Source organism: Elaeis guineensis, chromosome 7, assembly GCF_000442705.2.
Source record: "Elaeis guineensis isolate ETL-2024a chromosome 7, EG11, whole genome shotgun sequence".
In the NCBI taxonomy this organism is placed as follows: domain Eukaryota; kingdom Viridiplantae; phylum Streptophyta; class Magnoliopsida; order Arecales; family Arecaceae; genus Elaeis; species Elaeis guineensis.
In genome coordinates, this window is record NC_025999.2 from 18,724,180 (window position 1) to 18,744,630 (window position 20,451).

Genomic DNA, 20,451 nt, shown 5'->3' on the forward strand with positions numbered 1-20,451 from the left:
TTGATCAGACCATGAATCTTTAGATTTGATCGTCCATGATTCCGATCTAGCCATGACTTGATTTGATCATGTTGATTTCATCAATCAAGATATTGGACCAATTGTAATGTTGAATTGTGTCACCTGATCAATTCGAATTGTACCTCATGAATTCTCTCTCCTCTGATTTTCTCTCTCCACTTGATTTTATGAAATCGATGAAGAAACCTCAGTCTTATCACTTCTTATCCGATTTGATCTGATAGTCAAACTTTGGATCGTTTAGGTCCAACTAGATTTTGATTAGATGAAATTAGATGATCGGACCCAATCTAAACCATTGAAATATGGTATTCGTATTCTTTCTAATTATTGAAATTGATTCTGTATAGGATTGTGGATGTTTGATCATGGGATATCGCGATATGATCTACGAACAAAATTTTTGAAAGAAAATTTATAGAATTATGTGGATTTATTGGAATGCGTTCGAGGTAAGTAATATTTCACTTTTTCTAGATTTATCGACAAATTATAATGTATTTTTCTGACATGATTTGTGAAACGATGCATGAATTGGATGAATGATATTTTGTTATGAAAATATCTTATTTGAAATGTTATGATGAAGTATGATTGAACATATTGATTCTATGATGCATTATATTGATTGATTTCGATACTACATGATTATATATTTTATTATCGAAATTAGAATATGAAATATGATTTATGAAAAATTTTGATATAAGAAACATTATGAATTGACAACCTGACTATGTAAAGGACCCTGCCAATGGGGGCATATACGTTGGCAATTGATTTATCCTGAGGGTTTACGTCGCCAGAGAGACCAGCGACAAACTGCCAGAGAGACCAGCGGTTCCGAAGGACTTTGCTGCCAGATGATTCGCAGCTTACCGCAAGAAGATATGTGGTGTTATGACCCTGCCACAGGAAAAATGTGGTCATAGCTCATGGTTGACGAAAAGAATTGAAGAACAAAAGAAATTGAAATCTCGAAAGAAACTTAAATTTTCGAAAAAGAAATGAATTTGGCATGAATTATGTTGCATAATTGAAATTGATTTCGAATTGATGAACTCTATATGCTTATTTTCTATAAATGATTATTTACTTAAATGCTTGATGAAATCTATTGAGAAGTGATCATTGCTTACTAGGCTGTCTAGCTCATTACCTCCTATTTTATTATTTTTACAGATGTTGAGGAATTAAGATGATACAAGATATGAATGGAAGAGTGATCAGAAGTAGAATCTCTATACTTTAATTTTCAGTTGAAAGTCTTATTGAATTTGATGTAAGGGCTATGAATCATTGTTGAATTTATTGAGATATTAAAAAAAAATTAGGATGTTATATTTTGGATTTAAATTATTGACTAATTATTCCGCTGTTGTTTTTGGATAGCATGATAAGATGCCTTGCATGCTTATGGGAAGAGTTTTCTATGAGTATGCGGCGGTTGTCATGACCCTCGATTCACAATCTCAGATCGAGAGCGTGACAATTAAAGTGGTATCAGAGCATAAGTGGATGAATTATGAAACATAGAATCAGATATAGAATGGGTATAAGTGGAGAGACACCAGGGACATTATAGTGTAGGTCTTTGATGATTGTAGTGGAAAAAATATTTATAAATTTTGATTAAACATTGAGATTATGTATAAAAGGATTGCAAGAGATTATGACATATGGAGTTTGAAATATGATGGATAATCTATAGATCATGATATGATTAGTTAGATTTTGATGGAAAGTAATCACAAAAAGATTGACATAAAATTTTATTGTGCATTATGGTTATTAATTTGATCATTGGTTATTCAAGTGAATCGTAAGTTCAAATTCAATGTGAGAATAATACTATAATATTACTTTTAGTTGAGAAGTTGACTATTATTGGCAAGATAAAGATTTGACGATAAAATATTGTTCCAAGATGGACTAAGAAAAATCTTTTATGATGCTTGATTGGAATATTTATCGAAATTAAATTTGGTATGTGGATTATATATAAAGTGGCATATTAGGATGATGCATATTTGAGGATATTGCAAAGAAACCTATTTCTTATTGATGAAATCGATTATGAGGTTGTAGAATATTCATCGTACTGGAATCTTTAATCATCATCCTTAGATCTAGATAATAGATCTTATTATGTCTCTTGGAGACTACATGATGTGTATGAAATTTTAATTTAAAGATTTCGTATCTAAGTTGATCGAGAGATTTTCTGATATTATTGTTGAGGTTGTTAATGAAAAATTGATATCTTTAGATTAAGATAAAAGATCTGATTTATATTTATTTCAGATTAAGGAATCCATGTGAATTTATAATTTAGAAATTTTGGATTTAGGAATTAATATGGAGTTCCTTTGCTTTTGTTAACGAGGTCCCTAATTGAATCTACTATTAAATGGAGATTTGATTTTTTTAAAGCTTGTATGATTGTTATGAAAGGATATTTGATAGATATTGAAGATCCTGATGATAGAAATTTTAGAAAAAAAAATAATGATTTGAAATTCTTATATATTCTGATTATGTCCAAATTTGGTGTAGCATCGAAGGATTTTTTTCATTGATTTGACTTATAAAGATTTTTGGTTTGAAAATTATCGAATTGAATTAATATGAGAATTAAGATTTGATTTATATTGATTATAGTAAATCTATATGATGGTTTAAATATGATATTGGACTCAAAGGTTAATCAAGATTATTGTACACCAATAAAAGTATGAATGAGAATCAGAAGTTAATCTTTGGCTTCAATTGAAATTTAAAATTTTAGATCTTTTTTATTGATAAGATAAAGAAATAATTTGATTAAACTTTTTTTTGATGAACCTAAGAAATTTTGATTGTTAGATCAGAGTGCGCAGCAGAAGCATGGTAATCTGGATTACTTTGAGTAAGTCAGGAATGTTGACCCTTTGAGTTAAAGAATTATGATAGATGATATGGTTTGATATAAGAAATTTATTGATATTAAAAAGAATAATATTTTAAAATTTTGAATTATTTTAGATATCCTAATGTGATTTTTAAAGTAGTGCTTCCACCTACTATGCTACAAAAAAATATTTAGCATACTGATTTTAGGATGAGTGGACCCTTAATTTTTGATTTTAGATTTAGAATATTTAGAGATAAATTTTCTCTATCCTAGAATTAAATTTTACAATTCTCTATTTATTAGAAAGAATTTGAGATCGCTTATCGAATGATGATTTTGATCTTAGATTATTATACTCAAATATTTAGCTCCAGGATATAATAAAATTTGAAGTTTGAACTCTTTTGATCATTATTATTTTTCTAACTGAATGAAAAAGTTATGGTTATCTGTTGATATTGACGATTGTTCTACAAAAGATGGATTGGAGTTATTTATAATTTAATTTGATAATGAATTGATTAATTAAGAGTTCTTAATGTTTAGATAAAGAAAATTGATATACTTACTTAGAATAGAGACATTGATTTTGATTATAAAAAAAATATAGTTTTGATTTAGATCAATTTTTGAGTTATTGATTTTTATTATGGAATGACTTAATGATAAAATTTGCTTCAAGAATTAGAATATTTAAGAGTTTAAGGGTTTGAGTAAGAAAATTTCGATGACTAGAAATAGTGATATTGATTCAATCAACAATGGTGATATTGATCTTTATGAAATGATTTAATGATGAAGTTGTATCGAGAATTAAAATATCAAAAGTTCGAGAATGAGATTGAAATAATAAATCTTTAACCTTTAAAAGTACGAATAAGAAAAAATATTTTTGAATTTTGATTGATTGGGATGTCATCATATGATTCACATAAGTATGTTTTTCCTATCTTATGATGGGTTGAAATTAAGAGTGGATAATATTTTAAAAAAAAAAATGATGATGATGAATGAAGTTCTTATGCAAGAATAGAGACATTGACCTTCTTCTATTCACAGGAGATAGATTTGATTTTAATTTGAGTCATGAGATATTGAATATTAATTTTTACAGGAAATGAGATCATAATTTTGAAATCTTGAAACATTGAAAATCTTTGAGATGTTAATTTTGATAAATAAGAAAATAAATGGTTCCATTTCAGATCGATAATTGATGTATTGACTTTTTCCTTATGAAATGATTTAAGAATGAATTCATACCAAGAATTAGAATATTGAAATATTTATGGATGAGATTCAAGTAAGAAACTATAAAGACTCAAGCAAAAAAAATTTCGAGGATGAAATTTCTTTTAGAGAGGAAGAATGTGATGGCCCAGCCCGAGTAAGAATCCCAGCCCAGAATCAGCCAAAGCCCAAACGAAAAAAAAAATAGAGGAGAAGACTCCCAAAAGGAGTCTTCTTCCTCCTCTCGCCGGCTCCCAATCGGAGTCGAAAAAGAGCTCCCTCCGGCTCTATTTAAGGAGGAGATCCCTCCTCTCTTCCTTCCACTAAAGACCTGGGATCCAGTTGACGGCAATCGTCGGAAAATCCTCACGGAGACCCATCCTTATGTCCGTCCAATTACTCGCCGGAAAAGCCTCGCCGGCGTCGGAGGTAAGCCTCCTCCCATTCCTCTCTTCTCCCCTTTTCTTCCCATGCCGGTGTGCATGCTCGCCGGCGACTGGAGTCGTCAGATTTTGTTGCGAAAGAAACTTTTATTTTTGTCGTTTTTCTTTGATTTCCGACATCGGTGGTCATCGCCGACCACCGGTTTGGCCCTCCTCTTGTTGTTGGGCCGCCCCCTCCTGCCGACGGCCCCCCACGCCGGTTGCACCGCCGGTCGGCCAGCCAACAGGGGATTGTGAGATCCCCTGTTTCGGCCCAAAGGAACCCACGAGAAGAAGGAAGGAAAAGAAAAAGAAAAAGAAAAAAAGAAGGAAAAGAAAAGAAAAAGAAAAGAAGAAGAAGGAAAAGAAAAGAAAAAGAAAAGAAAAAGAAGGAAAAGAAAAGAAAAAGAAAAAGAAAAAGAAAAGAAAAAGGAAAAAAAAAGAAAAAGAAGAAGAAAAATAATATAATAATAATATAATAATAATAATAAATAGGATTTTCTCCTCTCTTTTCCGTGAAGAAAAAAAGAAAAAAAAAGGAAGAAAGAAAAGAAGAAAGAAAAATAAAATAAATTAATTAATAAATAATGATATAAATAATAAAATATGAGAAAGAGAGTTTCTCTCTCTTCTCTCTTTTTTTTCAGCCTAAACTAGTATTTTCTCTCTCTAGAATTGGACTTTCTCTCTCTACTTTCTCCCTCTAGATTATTTCTCTCCTAAGATTTTTAGAATTTTGAGAAGAATGATGATGAATTTAAATGATCCTCGTGATGGATTTTTGATCTGTGATCGTCGGACGGTACACCGACATCCACTTTGATCAGATCAGGTATTTTTAGATTTTATTTCTCATGATTTTATTAAATTATCTACATGATAATCTTAGCATGATTTGATCTGATCGATCGAATTTGTTGAATCATATTGTCTGAGGAGTCTAAGATGAATTTTCTCTCTCTAAAATTTTCTCTCTCTAAAATATTCTCTCTCTTGATTGATTCTCTCTCTAAAAAGGTTAGTGAATGAAAATTTTTTTTTTAATAGTCCTGATCTGATTCTAATGAAGAACCCTGATCCATGATTGTCAAACAGCGTACTGGCACCCACCTTGATCAGATCATGAATCTTTAGATTTGATCGTCCATGATTCTGATCTAGCCATGACTTGATTTGATCATGTTGATTTCATCAATCAAGATATTGGACTAATTGTAATGTTGGATTGTGTCACCTGATCAATTCGAATTGTACCTCATGAATTCTCTCTCCTCTGATTTTCTCTCTCCACTTGATTTTATGAAATCGATGAAGAAACCTCAGTCCTATCACTTCTTATCCGATTTGATCTGATAGTCAAACTTTGGATCGTTTAGGTCCTAATTAGATTTTGATTAGATGAAATTAGATGATCGGACTCAATCTAAACTGTTGAAATATGGTATTCGTATTCTTTCTAATTATTGAAATTGATTCTGTATAGGATTGTGGATGTTTAATCATGGGATATCGCGATATGATCTACGAATAAAATTTTTGGAAAAAAATTTATAGAATTATGTGGATTTATTGGAATGCGTTCGAGGTAAGTAATGTTTCACTTTTTCTAGATTTATCGGCAAATTATAATGTATTTTTCTGACATGATTTGTGAAACGATGCATGAATTGGATAAATGATATTTTGTTATGAAAATATCTTATTTGAAATGTTATGATGAAGTATGATTGAACATATTGATTCCATGATGCATTATATTGATTGATTTCGATACTACATGATTATATGTTTTATTATCGAAATTAGAATATGAAATATGATTTATGAAAAATTCTGATATAAGAAATATTATGAATTGACAACCTGACTATGTAAAGGACCCTGCTAATGGGGGCATATACGTTGGCAATTGATTTGTCCTGAGGGTTTACGTCGCCAGAGAGACCAACGACAAACCGCCAGAGAGACCAACGACAAACCGCCAGAGAGACTAGCGGTTCCGAAGGACTTTGCTGCCAGATGATTTGCAGCTCACCGCAAGAAGATACGCGATGTTATGACCCTGCCACAGGGAAAATGTGGTCATAGCTTATGGTTGACGAAAAAAATTGAAAAACGAAAGAAATTGAAATCTGGAAAGAAACTTGAATTTTCGAAAAATAAATAAATTTGGCATGAATTATATTGCATAATTGAAAATTGATTTCGAATTGATGAACTCTATATGCTTATTTTCTATAAATAATTATTTACTTAAATGCCTGATGAAATCTGTTGAGAAGTGATCATTGCTTACTGGGCTGTCTAGCTCATTACCTCTTATTTTGCTGTTTTTACAAATGTTGAGGAATTAAGATGATACAAGATATGAATGGAAGAGTGATCAGAAGCAGAATCTTCATATTTTTATTTTAGGTTGAAAGGCTTATTGAATTTGATGTAAAGCCTATGAATCGTTGTTGAATTTATTGAGATATTAAAGAAGAAATTTAGATCGTTATATTTTAGATTTAAATTATTGTCTAATTATTCCACTGTTATTTTAGGATAGCATGATAAGATGCCTTGCATGCTTATGGAAAGAGTTTTTTATGAGTATGCGGCGGTTGCCATGACCCTCGATTCACAATCTCAGGTCGGGAGCGTGACATATCCAGACCTCCACTAAGATTTATATCAGATAATTTGAGATTTGATCCCTGATTCTGCTGCGATTCAGGTAAGGATTTGATCCTTAAATAAGTAGAATATTAAAAAAAAAATTTATATGCAACCTGGGTATTCTGGAGGAAAACTGTTCCCTTCCCTTCAAATTAGAGAGAGGGGCGTGGGGTATTTAGGCGTCAAAAATCTGGTTGGCGTGGGACCTTGGTTGGCGCATGGAAAGGAAGAGTTTCAAGATTTTAAGACTCTTTTTTAGGTGGCAGATTTAAACCAATTTAAACTCCAACCAATTCTAATCATATTAAGAATTAATTAGACCCAAATAGATGAAAATCCAAATCTGATTAGGAGCCTAAACTATTTAGATTAGATGTAACTTAATTAGAGGAGTCTTAGTCCTTTTGGACTCTTTTTTAGCGCTTGCGTCAAACTCAATTTAATCCCAATCTTATTAGGATTTAGTGCACCCATGAAAAAGAGAATTTCTAGTCCAAATAGGAATTCAAACATTCTTAATTAGATCCTAGTCTAATTAGAAATTAAGTCAAATCCAAATCCTAATTCAACAAGGAATTATTCTCCCATGTAATTTGGTTATCTCATAACCCAATTAGGTTTGATCAAATCAAACCCATGTCAAGTCAAATTAAATCTAATTTAATTAAACTTGATGTAAGTCCCATTGCTCAATCAAATTGTGCCAATTAGCAATCCAATTGCTAATTAATCCTCCTATAACTCACTAACTCTTTAGCGAGTTACTTAATTGCAACTTTTGCATTGGATTAATCATCAATCAAATTGATAATCAAATTCTGTCACGATTTATAATCATAATTCAATCATCTGATCAGTCAAAAGCCTCTTTGTGTGTGATCCTATAGGTTCTATTCTGTCTGGTAGTGAGATATATTGTGATCCCTATTACAATATCATTGAAACTCTTTTCAATGGATTGGAACCATTCCAACTCTATCCATCAAGGATCATCGATCATCGAGATGATGCTCGTAGGTCTTACAATCCACCAGTAACACCTAGCAGTATATAGTGGCAATCCAACAAAATAAAAGGTGATGAACCTCTAGGTGCAGTTAACGTATAATACAGTCTCTCTATCGTGAGTCCCGACCAGATGACAGGTCATGGATAAATCGTCAAACCTCATCATCGATCATATGATAGATTCAATCAGCTCGAGTCCATATGTGATTCTCATAAAAACTCTTTTCTATTAATCATACTGCTATGGCCATAGACTTAAGGATCGATAGATTCCATCTAGGTGTATACCCTACTTCTACAGTGGATCAACTATCGCCAACATCCACTACAAGGACCATTGAGTCAATATTTATGTGTAGTCAAATTTCAGTAGCCACACTGCGAACAGCTGTAGCACCACAGGTCAAAGGATCAGTCAACCACTGCAGCATCGAGAAAGTCACTAATGAGTGAGTAGACATCCATGTGACTTCTCGTATTGATCACGCTCAGTACTAGTTATTCTCTAACAACCACCTGCACTCTCGCTCCAGTGTCACTACATCGTAGACTTGAGACTCATCTGTCTGAAGGAAGCGATCCGTATACTGATCTATCTGAATCAATCACCATCTCCATGATGGTCCTATGACCAGGAGCAATTTAGAAATTAACCATTAATGACACATATCTCAAATTCTCAACTCTTTGAGAATATGTGTCATCATCTTGTTAATCCCCTGGATGATTCATAGACACATAAAATATGAATGGTAATATAAATACCCATGAAGTACAAAAATATATCCTAGAAATATAATATGCGTCAGCCAAGATTGGCTTCTAGGGTATACATCCAATAATGATATTATTGAACAGAATGTACAAATATGGCATGTTGTTAAGTAATTGTCTTATTATCTATAACTTTATGATACCTTATATTATTATAGGTCTGGACATAATTATTTTCTTAGGTTTTTATCAAAGTAAGTAAACTCATCCATTTTTACGAGTCGAGTTTACGAGTCGATTTTACAGACTCTCAACGAGTTTACATAAACTCCCGAGTTTGACAACCTTGCCCATGGTGATATACATATCACTTGCCACCTATTTTGAAGCCAAATCTTTTATGATGAACGATGTGGAGTGTTAGTCAAGTGCATAGTTTGCCATGCTTTTGAATGCATTGCTTTAATATAATTCATCACTAAAATACCTACAAGAGGATTCCCTTGATCATATAACTCATATAAAAATATGTACATGTGATTCAGACTAATAATTCGTGGAGTGTACATGTTCCTTTCCACACAAGGGAACAAAGGGTCAACAGATCACCAAATACTGAAATCTTCGTTAAAAGGCTTTCTTTCTTTTTCATATTATGTTCCTTAAACTCATCTTCCTTTTATCAGTAGATGGATATTTCCATAATTCCATTGTTTACATTAAAAAGAACAACATGGTGTTTCTTTTTTGTGGACAAACTCGTGTCAAATACATGTGGAGGAATCATACTGAATCCCTAAAGGAACCTTGGGAATCCTCTATCGACCTTTCTTGAGAAATAAATCATTCTTATCTATGTATAAACCACTGGAAACTTTCTGAATCCTGATTTTCTGGGTCATAGGTTCAATAACTTCTCTTTGAGGATAATCAAGATGAATTTGCACATGTGCAATAAGAAAATGATAACACATTCCTACTATCAGTATGATAAACACATGTCATACCATTTATTTCATAAGAAAACTATAATTTAGTACTTACCTCACTAAGTCAAAACTGCTTGTATATCATTCAGTGTGTATATTATTAAAGGTTCAAATAATGTGAACATTAAAGGCAAAATAACATAACCAGACAAAGTTGATTTCCATGTCCCTATTGTAGCAGCAATATAACTTAAAGATTCCTTTTCCTCCTAGCCCTGTGTCCTTTCTTTTTACAGATCCTCTCCCTCCAGAACTCCTTTGGCAGCATTTGAATGCTGATTTCACTGGGCTACTCTCTTCCTTATACCATCATGATGTCTGCAAAATTGTTGCTAATCATATGATATTGCAAATCTAGGACTAGGAGATGAAGCTCTGATACAAACCAAATGGAACATGGAATTGGGAAAGGAAATCTAGGTTTTAATGAAAGGTTTGTCCAATGCAGTAGAAAGTGCAGGTGTCAAGATTTTGTACATAATATGAGATTGGGTGGAACTGAAATGGAAATGTGAATATGTTATGATAGTTTGTTGGTTGATGAATAGGGTTCTAGGCAGGAAATCACATTATAGCTGATCCTGTTAAATGGAAAGACTACTATTTTCCATGTCATTTAATAGATGATCCAGATGTAGATTATTGTTGATCTCTGAGGGTTCAAAAACATTTAGTCAGTTCAAAACCTTTCTCGTGGAGGTTAGCACAATGCAGCAGAAAGTGCATGTGTCAGGATTTTGAATATAATATGAGATTGGGATGGAAATGAAATAGAAAGGTAAATTTTGTTAAGATAGTGTTTTGGTTGATGTTCTAGGCAGGAAATTATATGGTAGTTGACCACGTTAAAATGACAGACTACTACTTTCTAGGCCTTAACAGCAGATCTGCATGTAGCTTATTGTTGATCTCTGAGGGTTAGTCACTTCAAAACCTTTCTAGAAGTTGGAATGAAGTGTCCAAAGATGCAAGTGTAAGATCTCTTATTCGCATATAATTTCTAGAAGTTGGAACTCAAAATCACATACCATCACTAATCCATGGATGATCTAAGCCACTGGTGGCACCTACCTGTATCCTTCATTGGTTGACCTTGGTCGATTGGCTAGCATCATGACTGTGATGCTCATCTTCAGTCTGGCCTCCTAGGTGTAAAACATCCATGCCTGAACCATCTACATGCAACTCAAGCTTCACCATTAGGACATATGTTTTGATGAAAGATGGTCGGACCTTTCAGCTTGAGCACTGAAGAATGCCTAGAATCTGAGAGGTCCAGACTCTCATCAGGTGCATAATGATAATAATCAAGGTTTGCCATACTGATCGGTACCATGCCGTATAGATGTATCATATTATATTGGTATGCAGTCTCATACTATACTAATACTTGATATGTCTTGGTGTCTCATATCATACCACATACCAACATTGTAATGCGATGCTACCAATAGGGAGTCCGGCACCAAGACAGCAAACTTTGGTAATAATACTCATCTGCATACTGGTATAAGAATAAAAAAATCATTAGACCAACTTGTATGTGTAGATATACTTAATACTGATACTTTGGTTCATGACATACATTTGTTGTGATTGATCTTGTAATATAGCATGCAGATTTTTTTGCTTTCTTGCAAGCAACAGATTCAAGACATTTATTCCTCAGGTCAATTTCTTCAGTCAAGGACTTTACATGTTTGATATAGGCCAAAATGACCTTGCTGGTGTATGTTTTTGAAAAACAGAAGGCCAAGTTCAAAATTGGACTTAAGGTTCCAAGGACTTCCACTTAGATTCAATGTTTGTCTAGTAATTTTGCAAAATGATTTATAAGAGAAATGCAAGATTTTGATAGCGTACACGTATCCTCCATAATGCAACCTTCTAGCAACACATTAGATCATAAATGCATAACTAAATGGTTGACTTCTTGATGTGATATACAGGCTGATTTCTCAAAATAAGCAGTTCTGGTAACATAAATCTTCTAGTAGCAGCATAACCTATTTTCTGTTTTAATATTAGCATAGAAGTAAATAAGCTAGTTCTTCAATCATAAAAAAATAAAAGGGTGGTCATCAAATCGAAATTCCAAGCATTTCAAGTGCAGTAAGAAAATATATGATTCTATCACTTATTCTGAAATTACATGCTGCTAATAAAATAGACTAATTAACATTCTGAGGTGTTGCAAAATAGTGCAATATGTCACAAAACTTTCTTTTATCACCTAAGAGAATTCTGTCCAAAATATCAAAATATCTTGCGTCATTAAAGTGTTGGAATTTACTAATTATCAAAATGTTCATTGGTGGTATAAAATTCTGCAAGTACTTGTTAAGCGAATATGACTCAAGTAATCCCAACATCTGGGCTTCTCTCTGAAGAAATGTGGCCAAGTACAAATATATATGAGCTATCTACATGATTATGTTGGGCAACTTATATTTTCATTCCATTGAACTCATCAATTCCACCGAGGCTAAAGTCTTTGGTAGTTCTGGGGTCAATTTCCCATTCAATCTTGAGCAGCTTCCAAACTTTTATGTGCTTCCCTTAGAATGGAGGTAAACAAACAAATTTACAAGAAAAGCATGTTATGTGACCTGTGCTCTTCAGGATTTGAACATCCCATAACAGCATCCTATGGATATGGGTGGCTGCCATTGAACTATGACAGTCAAATCTCTTGTGGACAAACAAAGATTTCTAAAAGGTGCTTAGTAACAGCAAAAGGGTGCAATGATGCTGCAGAGTAAGTTAATTGGGATGGAATACATTACATTGAGGCTGCAAATCTTCAAGTTTCATCACAAAAGGGTCTCTGACCCACCATTCTTGGACAAAATGTCATTCCTTCTCAAACCAAAGTTTTAAGACGTAACTCTTGGCTCAGTCTGCTGACGGTCTACTTTCTAACAGTTAAATATATTACCATAATAGCATGCTGCATTCCATTGTTCCTATGAGTGGAATAAATGTTGCGCTTAATCTCCTTGGGAAATCCATGCTTCGTTCAAACTTAGTTGTGGTAGATTGTCAATCCATTATAACCTAGTTAATTTGTAGATCTATATTAATCCATTAACTACACCTCTAATAAACATATTGCTCTGTATAATATTTTATAAACATTCTTTAAATATACAGGTTTATCCTTATAGAGTTAAAGACATAATAATGGGCCACTTTCAGATTTGGTTCGTGTCTCAACCCAATTATTAAACAGGTCAAGCTTGGTCGAGCTGGATCAAGTGCATCAAGCCTCTAAACCTGAAGTAGATCATTTAATAAACATGTCAGTCTTGTCAACCCATTTTATGACCAGAAACAGATTATGTCCATGACCAGAAACAGATTATGTCCAATCTGAACCTGATAACTTTGTTCCTGGTTCCTGTTGGCTTTGTGGGTTAGGATAAATATTGCCACCACTTAGTTCGTTGTACTTTTCCATTAAGTTGTTCCACCATTATTTTTAGTTTTAAAGCATGGAACTACTGGATGATTGATTTTCTATCAAGATATATGCAATGGAGCTATTAAATGCAAGACAATTTGCTTGATGAACATGACTAAGAGCTATCATGGATAGGGGATGAACTTAATTCCTGAGATAAATAGACACCAAAATCAAATTTCAAAAACTCTAGCTTACACCTAGTTTTTACATAAATGGCAGCATTGGCTGGTAACAATTTAGATGTTCGATATTCACAACATCTCAGAATATGAATACTGATTTAACAACATGCCATATGAATGGTTTGTATTTTAAAATCATCAATAGCAAAATAACTAAAAATAAGAAGATGTGTTCATGTTCATTGTGATACTTCTTCCATCAACTTGTTTCCACTAATTATTTTCTGTCTAAACCATGAAACAGTAAATAGATCTTCCACCTATAGCAAGATAACAAGAGCAATTAGGAACATAGACAAAATGCTTGACAACCCTGACAAATAGCTATCATCGATAGAGAATGGAGTCATGTTTCAGAAATTATGTTTTACATCCTTAGAGTTGGCTGTTGTGTTACATTTTCTGTTAATATGGAGTCATATAAATAGAGAACATAGAAATTGAAGATTTGATACGCTTAACTTCTCAAAATAAGAGTAATGATTTAGAACCATGCACATAAGAATATGCCTTAAATATATGCACAAATAAGTCTATCTCTGCATGCACCAGACCTTTCTCGACTGTGGAGCATGCTTGTCAGTTACACAGGTAGTGTCTCAAGCAAATAAATTCTGAATTAGCAAAAGTTCATGACAACTGAATATGCTATTATGAAGATATCAAACAATATTCTTGTGCAGAGAGTGGAACCCAACAACCCTTGATGAAAAGCAGTGCAATAAGAACTAACAACCATTGTACCCAAAAAAGACAATGAACTAAGAAAAATCATTTGGGTTATTAGACAAAAGAACTTGAAAAACTAATATTATTTTGGAATGGTCAATACAAAAATTGCTTTCCTATCATTATATTTAAGTGTGTCTAAGACATTTTCTCTAGAGAGAGAGAGAGATTACGTAGGGCCTAATCACTTCCATTAAGCATATGAAAGTAGTAAAATAGGAAACTAAGCAGCAAGAAACAAAAGTAACAATAAAGAAAAGATATATGGAGAAAACAGAGAATTCAGACAACAATACTCTAGAAGAATTCGATGGTAATGTCATAGAAGAGATGTCACATTTACCATTTGACATCCAAGATTTATAGTCATATAGGAATTTTACTTAACACCTTAAGACAAATAAGAGTCCAAGTTTGCATTGGACTGTTGGACATGCTGTGGTGAGACAACATAGAAAAGGCTTGGTCTCACTACTAATTTGCTTTTCAGGCAAGGAAGGTATGATGATGGAGGGAGATGCTATCCATATCATACATCTAACTAAATGAAGCTTATCGAACATAAGATACATTACTTTTAAATCAAGGTTCGCCATCTTAGTATCGAGCCCCATACCATCATAATCAAGCGCCAACCTATTACTGAGTTGGTGTGGGCCGGTTTGGCATATCAAGTGTTGGGACGCCACCCACATCAGTACCCAACCGATACTGTACGGTATGCCCCATACTGTCCAGCTTGGTATGGTATGGCAAATCTTGTTTTAAATGACTTGCATTATGGCCAGTATACTAAATATCAATTTTTTTAACAAAAGAGAAAAACCATTGAAGCAGCAGAAGAGTCAGTTTAGTATATGTGTCTACAAAATTTATTGACTGCAGAGAAGTTGGTCATAAATATACCAAAGCAAATAATTTCACACTGGAGCACCACAAGAAGTCTTGTAGGAGAAAATTATCTCATATCCTCAAGAGTACATGCTGAACATTGTTCCTTTAACAATTGTTCATAACATCAACTGCTTTAAAAGCAGTTTGGGTTACAAGTGTGATATCAATATGTAGAAAGAACAAAAATAACCAACAAACGCTACATCTCATTGCCGCAGCAAAAGTTTCCACTGTAATTCATGATCTTATATGCCAGAAATAATATTTCGAAGAAGTGTCTACAGCATGATATATTACCTTGCAAAGGAATGGAACAATTTAAAAGGAAAAGAAGCATATAAAGAGCTCAACTCAAAAGGATTCCACCAATGACTTAGGCATAACTCTCTCTATCACTTTGAGTGGATGCTAAATGCTTTAGCTCTTCTCGATGTTCGTCATTTGAAATATGGAGCTGGAGACGGAGGTCTGTCATGAATGCTTCTTGCTCCCAAGTGAAGTGTTCAGATGAATACAGCGCCATCATGGTACGGTGGTAACTATGTAATTCTAAGTGATGATCAAGAGACCTGCCTTGAGTTGGACAAGTTGTAAGATGACAGGGTGACAAACAAACATTGCTGCGAGGACTACAGCTATCAACAGAGGATGAGATACTATGGGCATCATTTCCTTCTCGCAAATCAGCAGATCCAAATTCTCTGTGATTCATGGAGGCATGCATGCATAACTCAGCAGGAGGCAAGCAGATGTTGTGCCTGTTCCTCAGGCCTCTGTTCAGACCAGGGTGTTCTCTATGATGGTTGCACCTTATGACCTTTCCATCCTTAAATGTGCCAGAGTCCTGCCATCAAGTGATGAGAACATGAGCTGCAGTAAAAGAACAACTAACAAGAAAAGCTATGTGGACAATATTGCAGCTAGAGATCATTTTTTAGCATACAAGAAACAAGTTGTCTAAAGCACATGAATCAGTAGAAATTAAAGCGACCCCGATCTCACAGTAATATTAACAAAAAAAAATAATGAATATAAAGATGTTAAATAAGAGAGGATATAGTAGCTATAGATAGAAAAAGATTTTATTACTTACCTTCTGAGTTGTAACCCAGTGGTTGTCTTCCCAAAAATGTTGCACCCTAAGTTCAGATTTATGAGCTCTGATTTGCTTACTAGATCCAATGATTCCAACAAAATAGTAATCCCCATAAGCCACACTTGACACTCTTGCGAGCTTCCATGAGTGGTTGTCGAATGCTTCTACAATGTTACCAGGAGCCCAATTTGACAAATAAACCACTGATGGAGGCAATGGCCTAATGAACTTTCTCGGTACTCTTTCAGTTGCTGCAGCCATGTCAGGTTGGTAGCTTTCATATTTGACTTGATAGGTGTGCCCATTGCCAGATATGATCTCAGCACGCCGCCAAGAGCCCAGAGTCACTTCCCTCTTGCTCGACACCTCTACCTTCATCCCTTTCTTCAATCTCATGATTGCCATGTTTATGTCCCAATTCCCAAGTATTCAGACACTGATTCTGAAAATATGAAGAGCTTAGTCACATAGCAGCACAAAAGGGAAAAGAAAACGAAAGAACACACACGCATACATGCTTAGAGAGAGAGATTGCAGATGGCATAAAGCAAAAGCTAGAATCTGAATTCAAGAAAGGCTTAAAACTAAGGACACAAATTGGGTGACTGGAAAAAAAAAAAAAAAGAAGGAAAGGCAAAATTCTAACAGAGTTTTGTTAACTTGAGCAGAAGGTTTACCTAACTAGATCAAGATAAAAAATATAAAATCGTTGACAATGATCAGCTGAGATATTTGATTGAAGAAAACCGATATCAGAACATCAGGTTTCACATCAGGTGTTAACAACAAGGCTGGAATCCAAAATTCTTCCGAGAAAAAGTAAAACAAGAAGAAAAGCAAACAGCTAGTTTCAAGAATTACGAACAGAAAGAATCTTTGAAGCTCTCCCTAAGCTCATAACCACGCAAGTCTACAACGGCAAAAATAAGGAACGAATTATCAAATACTAATAGAGAAAAACAAAAAAAAAAAAGAAATTTTTTGATTAGAGAACAGAAAGAAGTCTTTCAATATAATCGGGAAAAAGTTAGAGCAATGACAGCCAAAGCTATCAACTATCAGAGAAGAATGCAGCAAATTAAACACACTACTATTCAATCGTTAATAAAATCACAAACCTTTGGATGAAAGCAACCAAAGAGAGATCGATCACAGTGAAGAACGAAGAATCGCTTTTCTTCTCTTTTTATCAATCCTTTCGTTCTTCCCGCGTTCTTGACGTAGCGTGTGAGTTCCCAGTCTGTATAACTTTCAACAGACGATGTTCCGAGTCCTAGACGAAATCGGGGAACGGGCGCTTTAATAGCAGCCGTTGGATCTGCTGCATCCGAATAATCAGGAAACTTGGGTGCCGTGGCGGGTTTTTTTCCCACCGGTCTAATAAGTCCCTCATGCTGTAATGTAAAGAGGGAAGATTCAAAAATAGGACAAAATATAATTGCTTTCACAAGCTAGGACACGGTCCTAGGGTTTCTTAAAGCTGGTGGTCTCTTCCGGTGTGCCAATATGTAGCCCTAGAATCGGCAACCATTTAACATTGAGGTGAAGTTTATAGGGTATTCACCCCCGATCTATGTTTTCATGGCCATTTCTTTCCGGATCCCTAACCTATGCATTGGTTGTCTAGAACATATCTATTTATGCATCGGAATAGCACTTATTGAGAATTGGAGATTAAACATTAAAGAAACTTGGCATCCAAAAAGATACAAAGAGATTAATGTAGGGCCCTCAGTTTTTTCCATTTAGCACTTAAGCCCAGCTAAGGGCCTATTTGGTTCAGTCCTGTACTATCTCATAGGATTCAGAATAATACAACACAGAGCAGGCAAGACTCGTTTCATGGACTCATCCAAATCTCATAAGAAGAAAAAAATTGATTTCACCAGATAATTTTTTGCCAACCTATCCCATTGACATGTGCTAGGTTGGGCCTCATATTCTATAATATTTGATATAAGAGAAATTCTTTGTGCACTACGGGCAGTGCAAAACTGGATGCACCGTCCATGATGATTGACTCACGTGCGGAGTCGAAAAAAGAAAATTTTTCACATGCCGTACACCGGCCCTATGCGTGAGCCAGTCATCATGGGTGGAGCGTGCGTTCTGCACCGCCCGCGGTGCGCAAAAAAATTTCTCTTGACATAATCTATACTAATAGTGTAGAATAGATGTGCTAGATGGGCCAAGGCCAATTTCCATAGCATTTTTAACCCAAACCTACAAAAAATATCCAAATGGGCCCTATTTTTTTTTTAAAAAAAAATATCATGCCTTTTGGAATAACTAATTAAGAATTTACTTTTTGGTGAAAAAGTTTGGATCATTCATGGAACTAAGTTATAGTCTGAATTCAGGAAAGGCTTAAAACTAAGAATCCAAATTGGGTGACTGAAGAAAAAGAACAGGAAAGACAAAATTCTAACAGAGTTTTGATAACTTGAGCAGAAGGTTTGCCTTCCTGGATCTCCAAAAAAATATAGAATCATTGACAATGATGAACTGAGAATTGATTGAAGGAAACAGATATCAGGAACTTCAAGTTTTACATCAGGTGTTAGCAACAAGGCTGGAAGATGCAACTCTTTCAATAAAAAGGAAAACAATAAGGAAAAAAACAGCTAGTTTCACGAATTACGAACAGAAAGATTGTTTAAAAGCTCTCCTGAGCTTGTAACCATGCAAATCTCCAATGGCAAAAACAAGGAAGGAATTATCAAATACTATTAGAGAACAGAGAAAAAAGAAACTTTTTGATTGGAGAACAGAAAGAAGTCTTTCAATATAACCAGGAAAAGGTTAGAGCAATGACAGCCAAAGGTATCAAGAAACTCATCCAAGTGATTCAAATATCAGAGAAGAACGCTGCAAATTAAACAAAACAAGTATTCAATCGTTAATGAAGTCACTAACCTTTCAATGGAAGCAACCAAAGAGAGAGAGAGATCGCAGTGAAAAGAACAAAGGATCGCTTTTCTTCTCTATTTATCAGTCCTTCCGTTGTTCTCGCTTTCTTGATGTAAGATGTGAATCGCCAAGTCTGTATAATTTTTCCAGACTCGACGTTCCCAGTCCCAGACGAAATAGGAGAAGGGAAGTTCTAATCTTAGCCGTTGAATCTTCAATATCCGAAATAATCAGAAAACCTGGGTGTAACGGTAATTTTATTCTAACGTTCTAAACAGAAGTACAGCTATGCAATTATAATACATGAGGGAAAAAACCCACCAACCAGTTGATGAAGCAACCAAAGAGGGATTGAAATCTGGGGAAGAATAGAATGATATTTTCTTCTCTTTTTATCAATCCTTTTGTTTCTTCTAACTTTCATGGTGTGATGGAGGATGTCAATTGGCAAGTCTATATAATATTTGCAGAACTCCATGTTTCCCAGTCCTGGATGGATTATGAAAGTAAGATGTTTAATCTAAGCCGTCTGATCTATTGCATCTCGAATAATTAGGAAGTTGGGTGCCGCGTCGGTTACTTTTAAGATTATCGGAGAAAAGATGGATGGTTATATTTGTCTTCCTCTCCATAAACCAAATTTCCGCTAACTTTCCTCTTCCTCTCCATAAGCCACTTTTTTTTTGGGGTGGGGGGAGGAGGGGTAGAGTAAGCCACCCCTCTTTCACTGGGCAACCCAGAAACAACATTCAGGTGTTGTAGGAGGAAGCAAGGATGATCTTAAATTTTTAAAATGGATTTTGACAATTGTTCCCTCCGGGAGATTCTGTAGCATTGACACAATCCTTGTCCTTGTTGTAGTTTTTAATTTTAAAATAATAATTTTAAAAAATAAACCAAACTTATCCCCATTTGGTTGGCTCAAAAACTTTAAAATAAGTCTATTTTCAATCCCACATCATATATATATATATATATATATATATATATAAATAAGTCCACCTGCTTAAATGGAAATCATATCCCACCAAACCCAAGTCAGTAGGGGTGAAGGTGGTATAGATAATATCCATCCGAATCTATTAATTTTTGTATTCGAATCAATCTGGTTATCGATACCAATTTGAGGATCTAACTAACATAAAATATACTACCATATAAACATGTTATTAACTTAATTTATCATATATTTAGTAATATCTTTGATTCTGTAGCCATCAAGTTTAATTATCCAAC

At 34.3% G+C, this 20,451-nt stretch overlaps 1 protein-coding gene and 1 pseudogene across 1 annotated transcript; one reads left to right on the forward strand and one right to left on the reverse strand.

Moving 5' to 3' along the window:
• LOC140859293 (GDSL esterase/lipase At1g54790-like) overlaps positions 1-12,818 on the forward strand; it is a 213,625-nt pseudogene extending 200,807 nt beyond the window's left edge.
• Positions 12,819-15,582: 2,764 nt separating this feature from the next.
• Positions 15,583-16,710, reverse strand: LOC105060466 (uncharacterized). Its single transcript, XM_019845761.3, has 2 exons — positions 16,303-16,710; positions 15,583-16,053 (listed from the first exon to the last, which is right to left on the reverse strand). The coding sequence occupies exons 1-2, from the start codon at positions 16,708-16,710 to the stop codon at positions 15,583-15,585; spliced, it is 879 nt and encodes a 292-aa protein (XP_019701320.3).
• Between the last annotated feature and the right edge of the window lie 3,741 nt (positions 16,711-20,451).

What these genes read in the sequence shown, in the direction of transcription:
- LOC105060466 (XM_019845761.3), bottom strand. Translation starts at nt 16,710, where the DNA reads ATGGCAATCATGAGATTGAAGAAAGGGATGAAGGTAGAGGTGTCGAGC. An exon ending in ACTGGGTTACAACTCAGAAG is followed by an intron (nt 16,054 to 16,302) that starts GTAAGTAATAAA and finishes ACTTGATGGCAG; the next exon opens with GACTCTGGCACATTTAAGGA.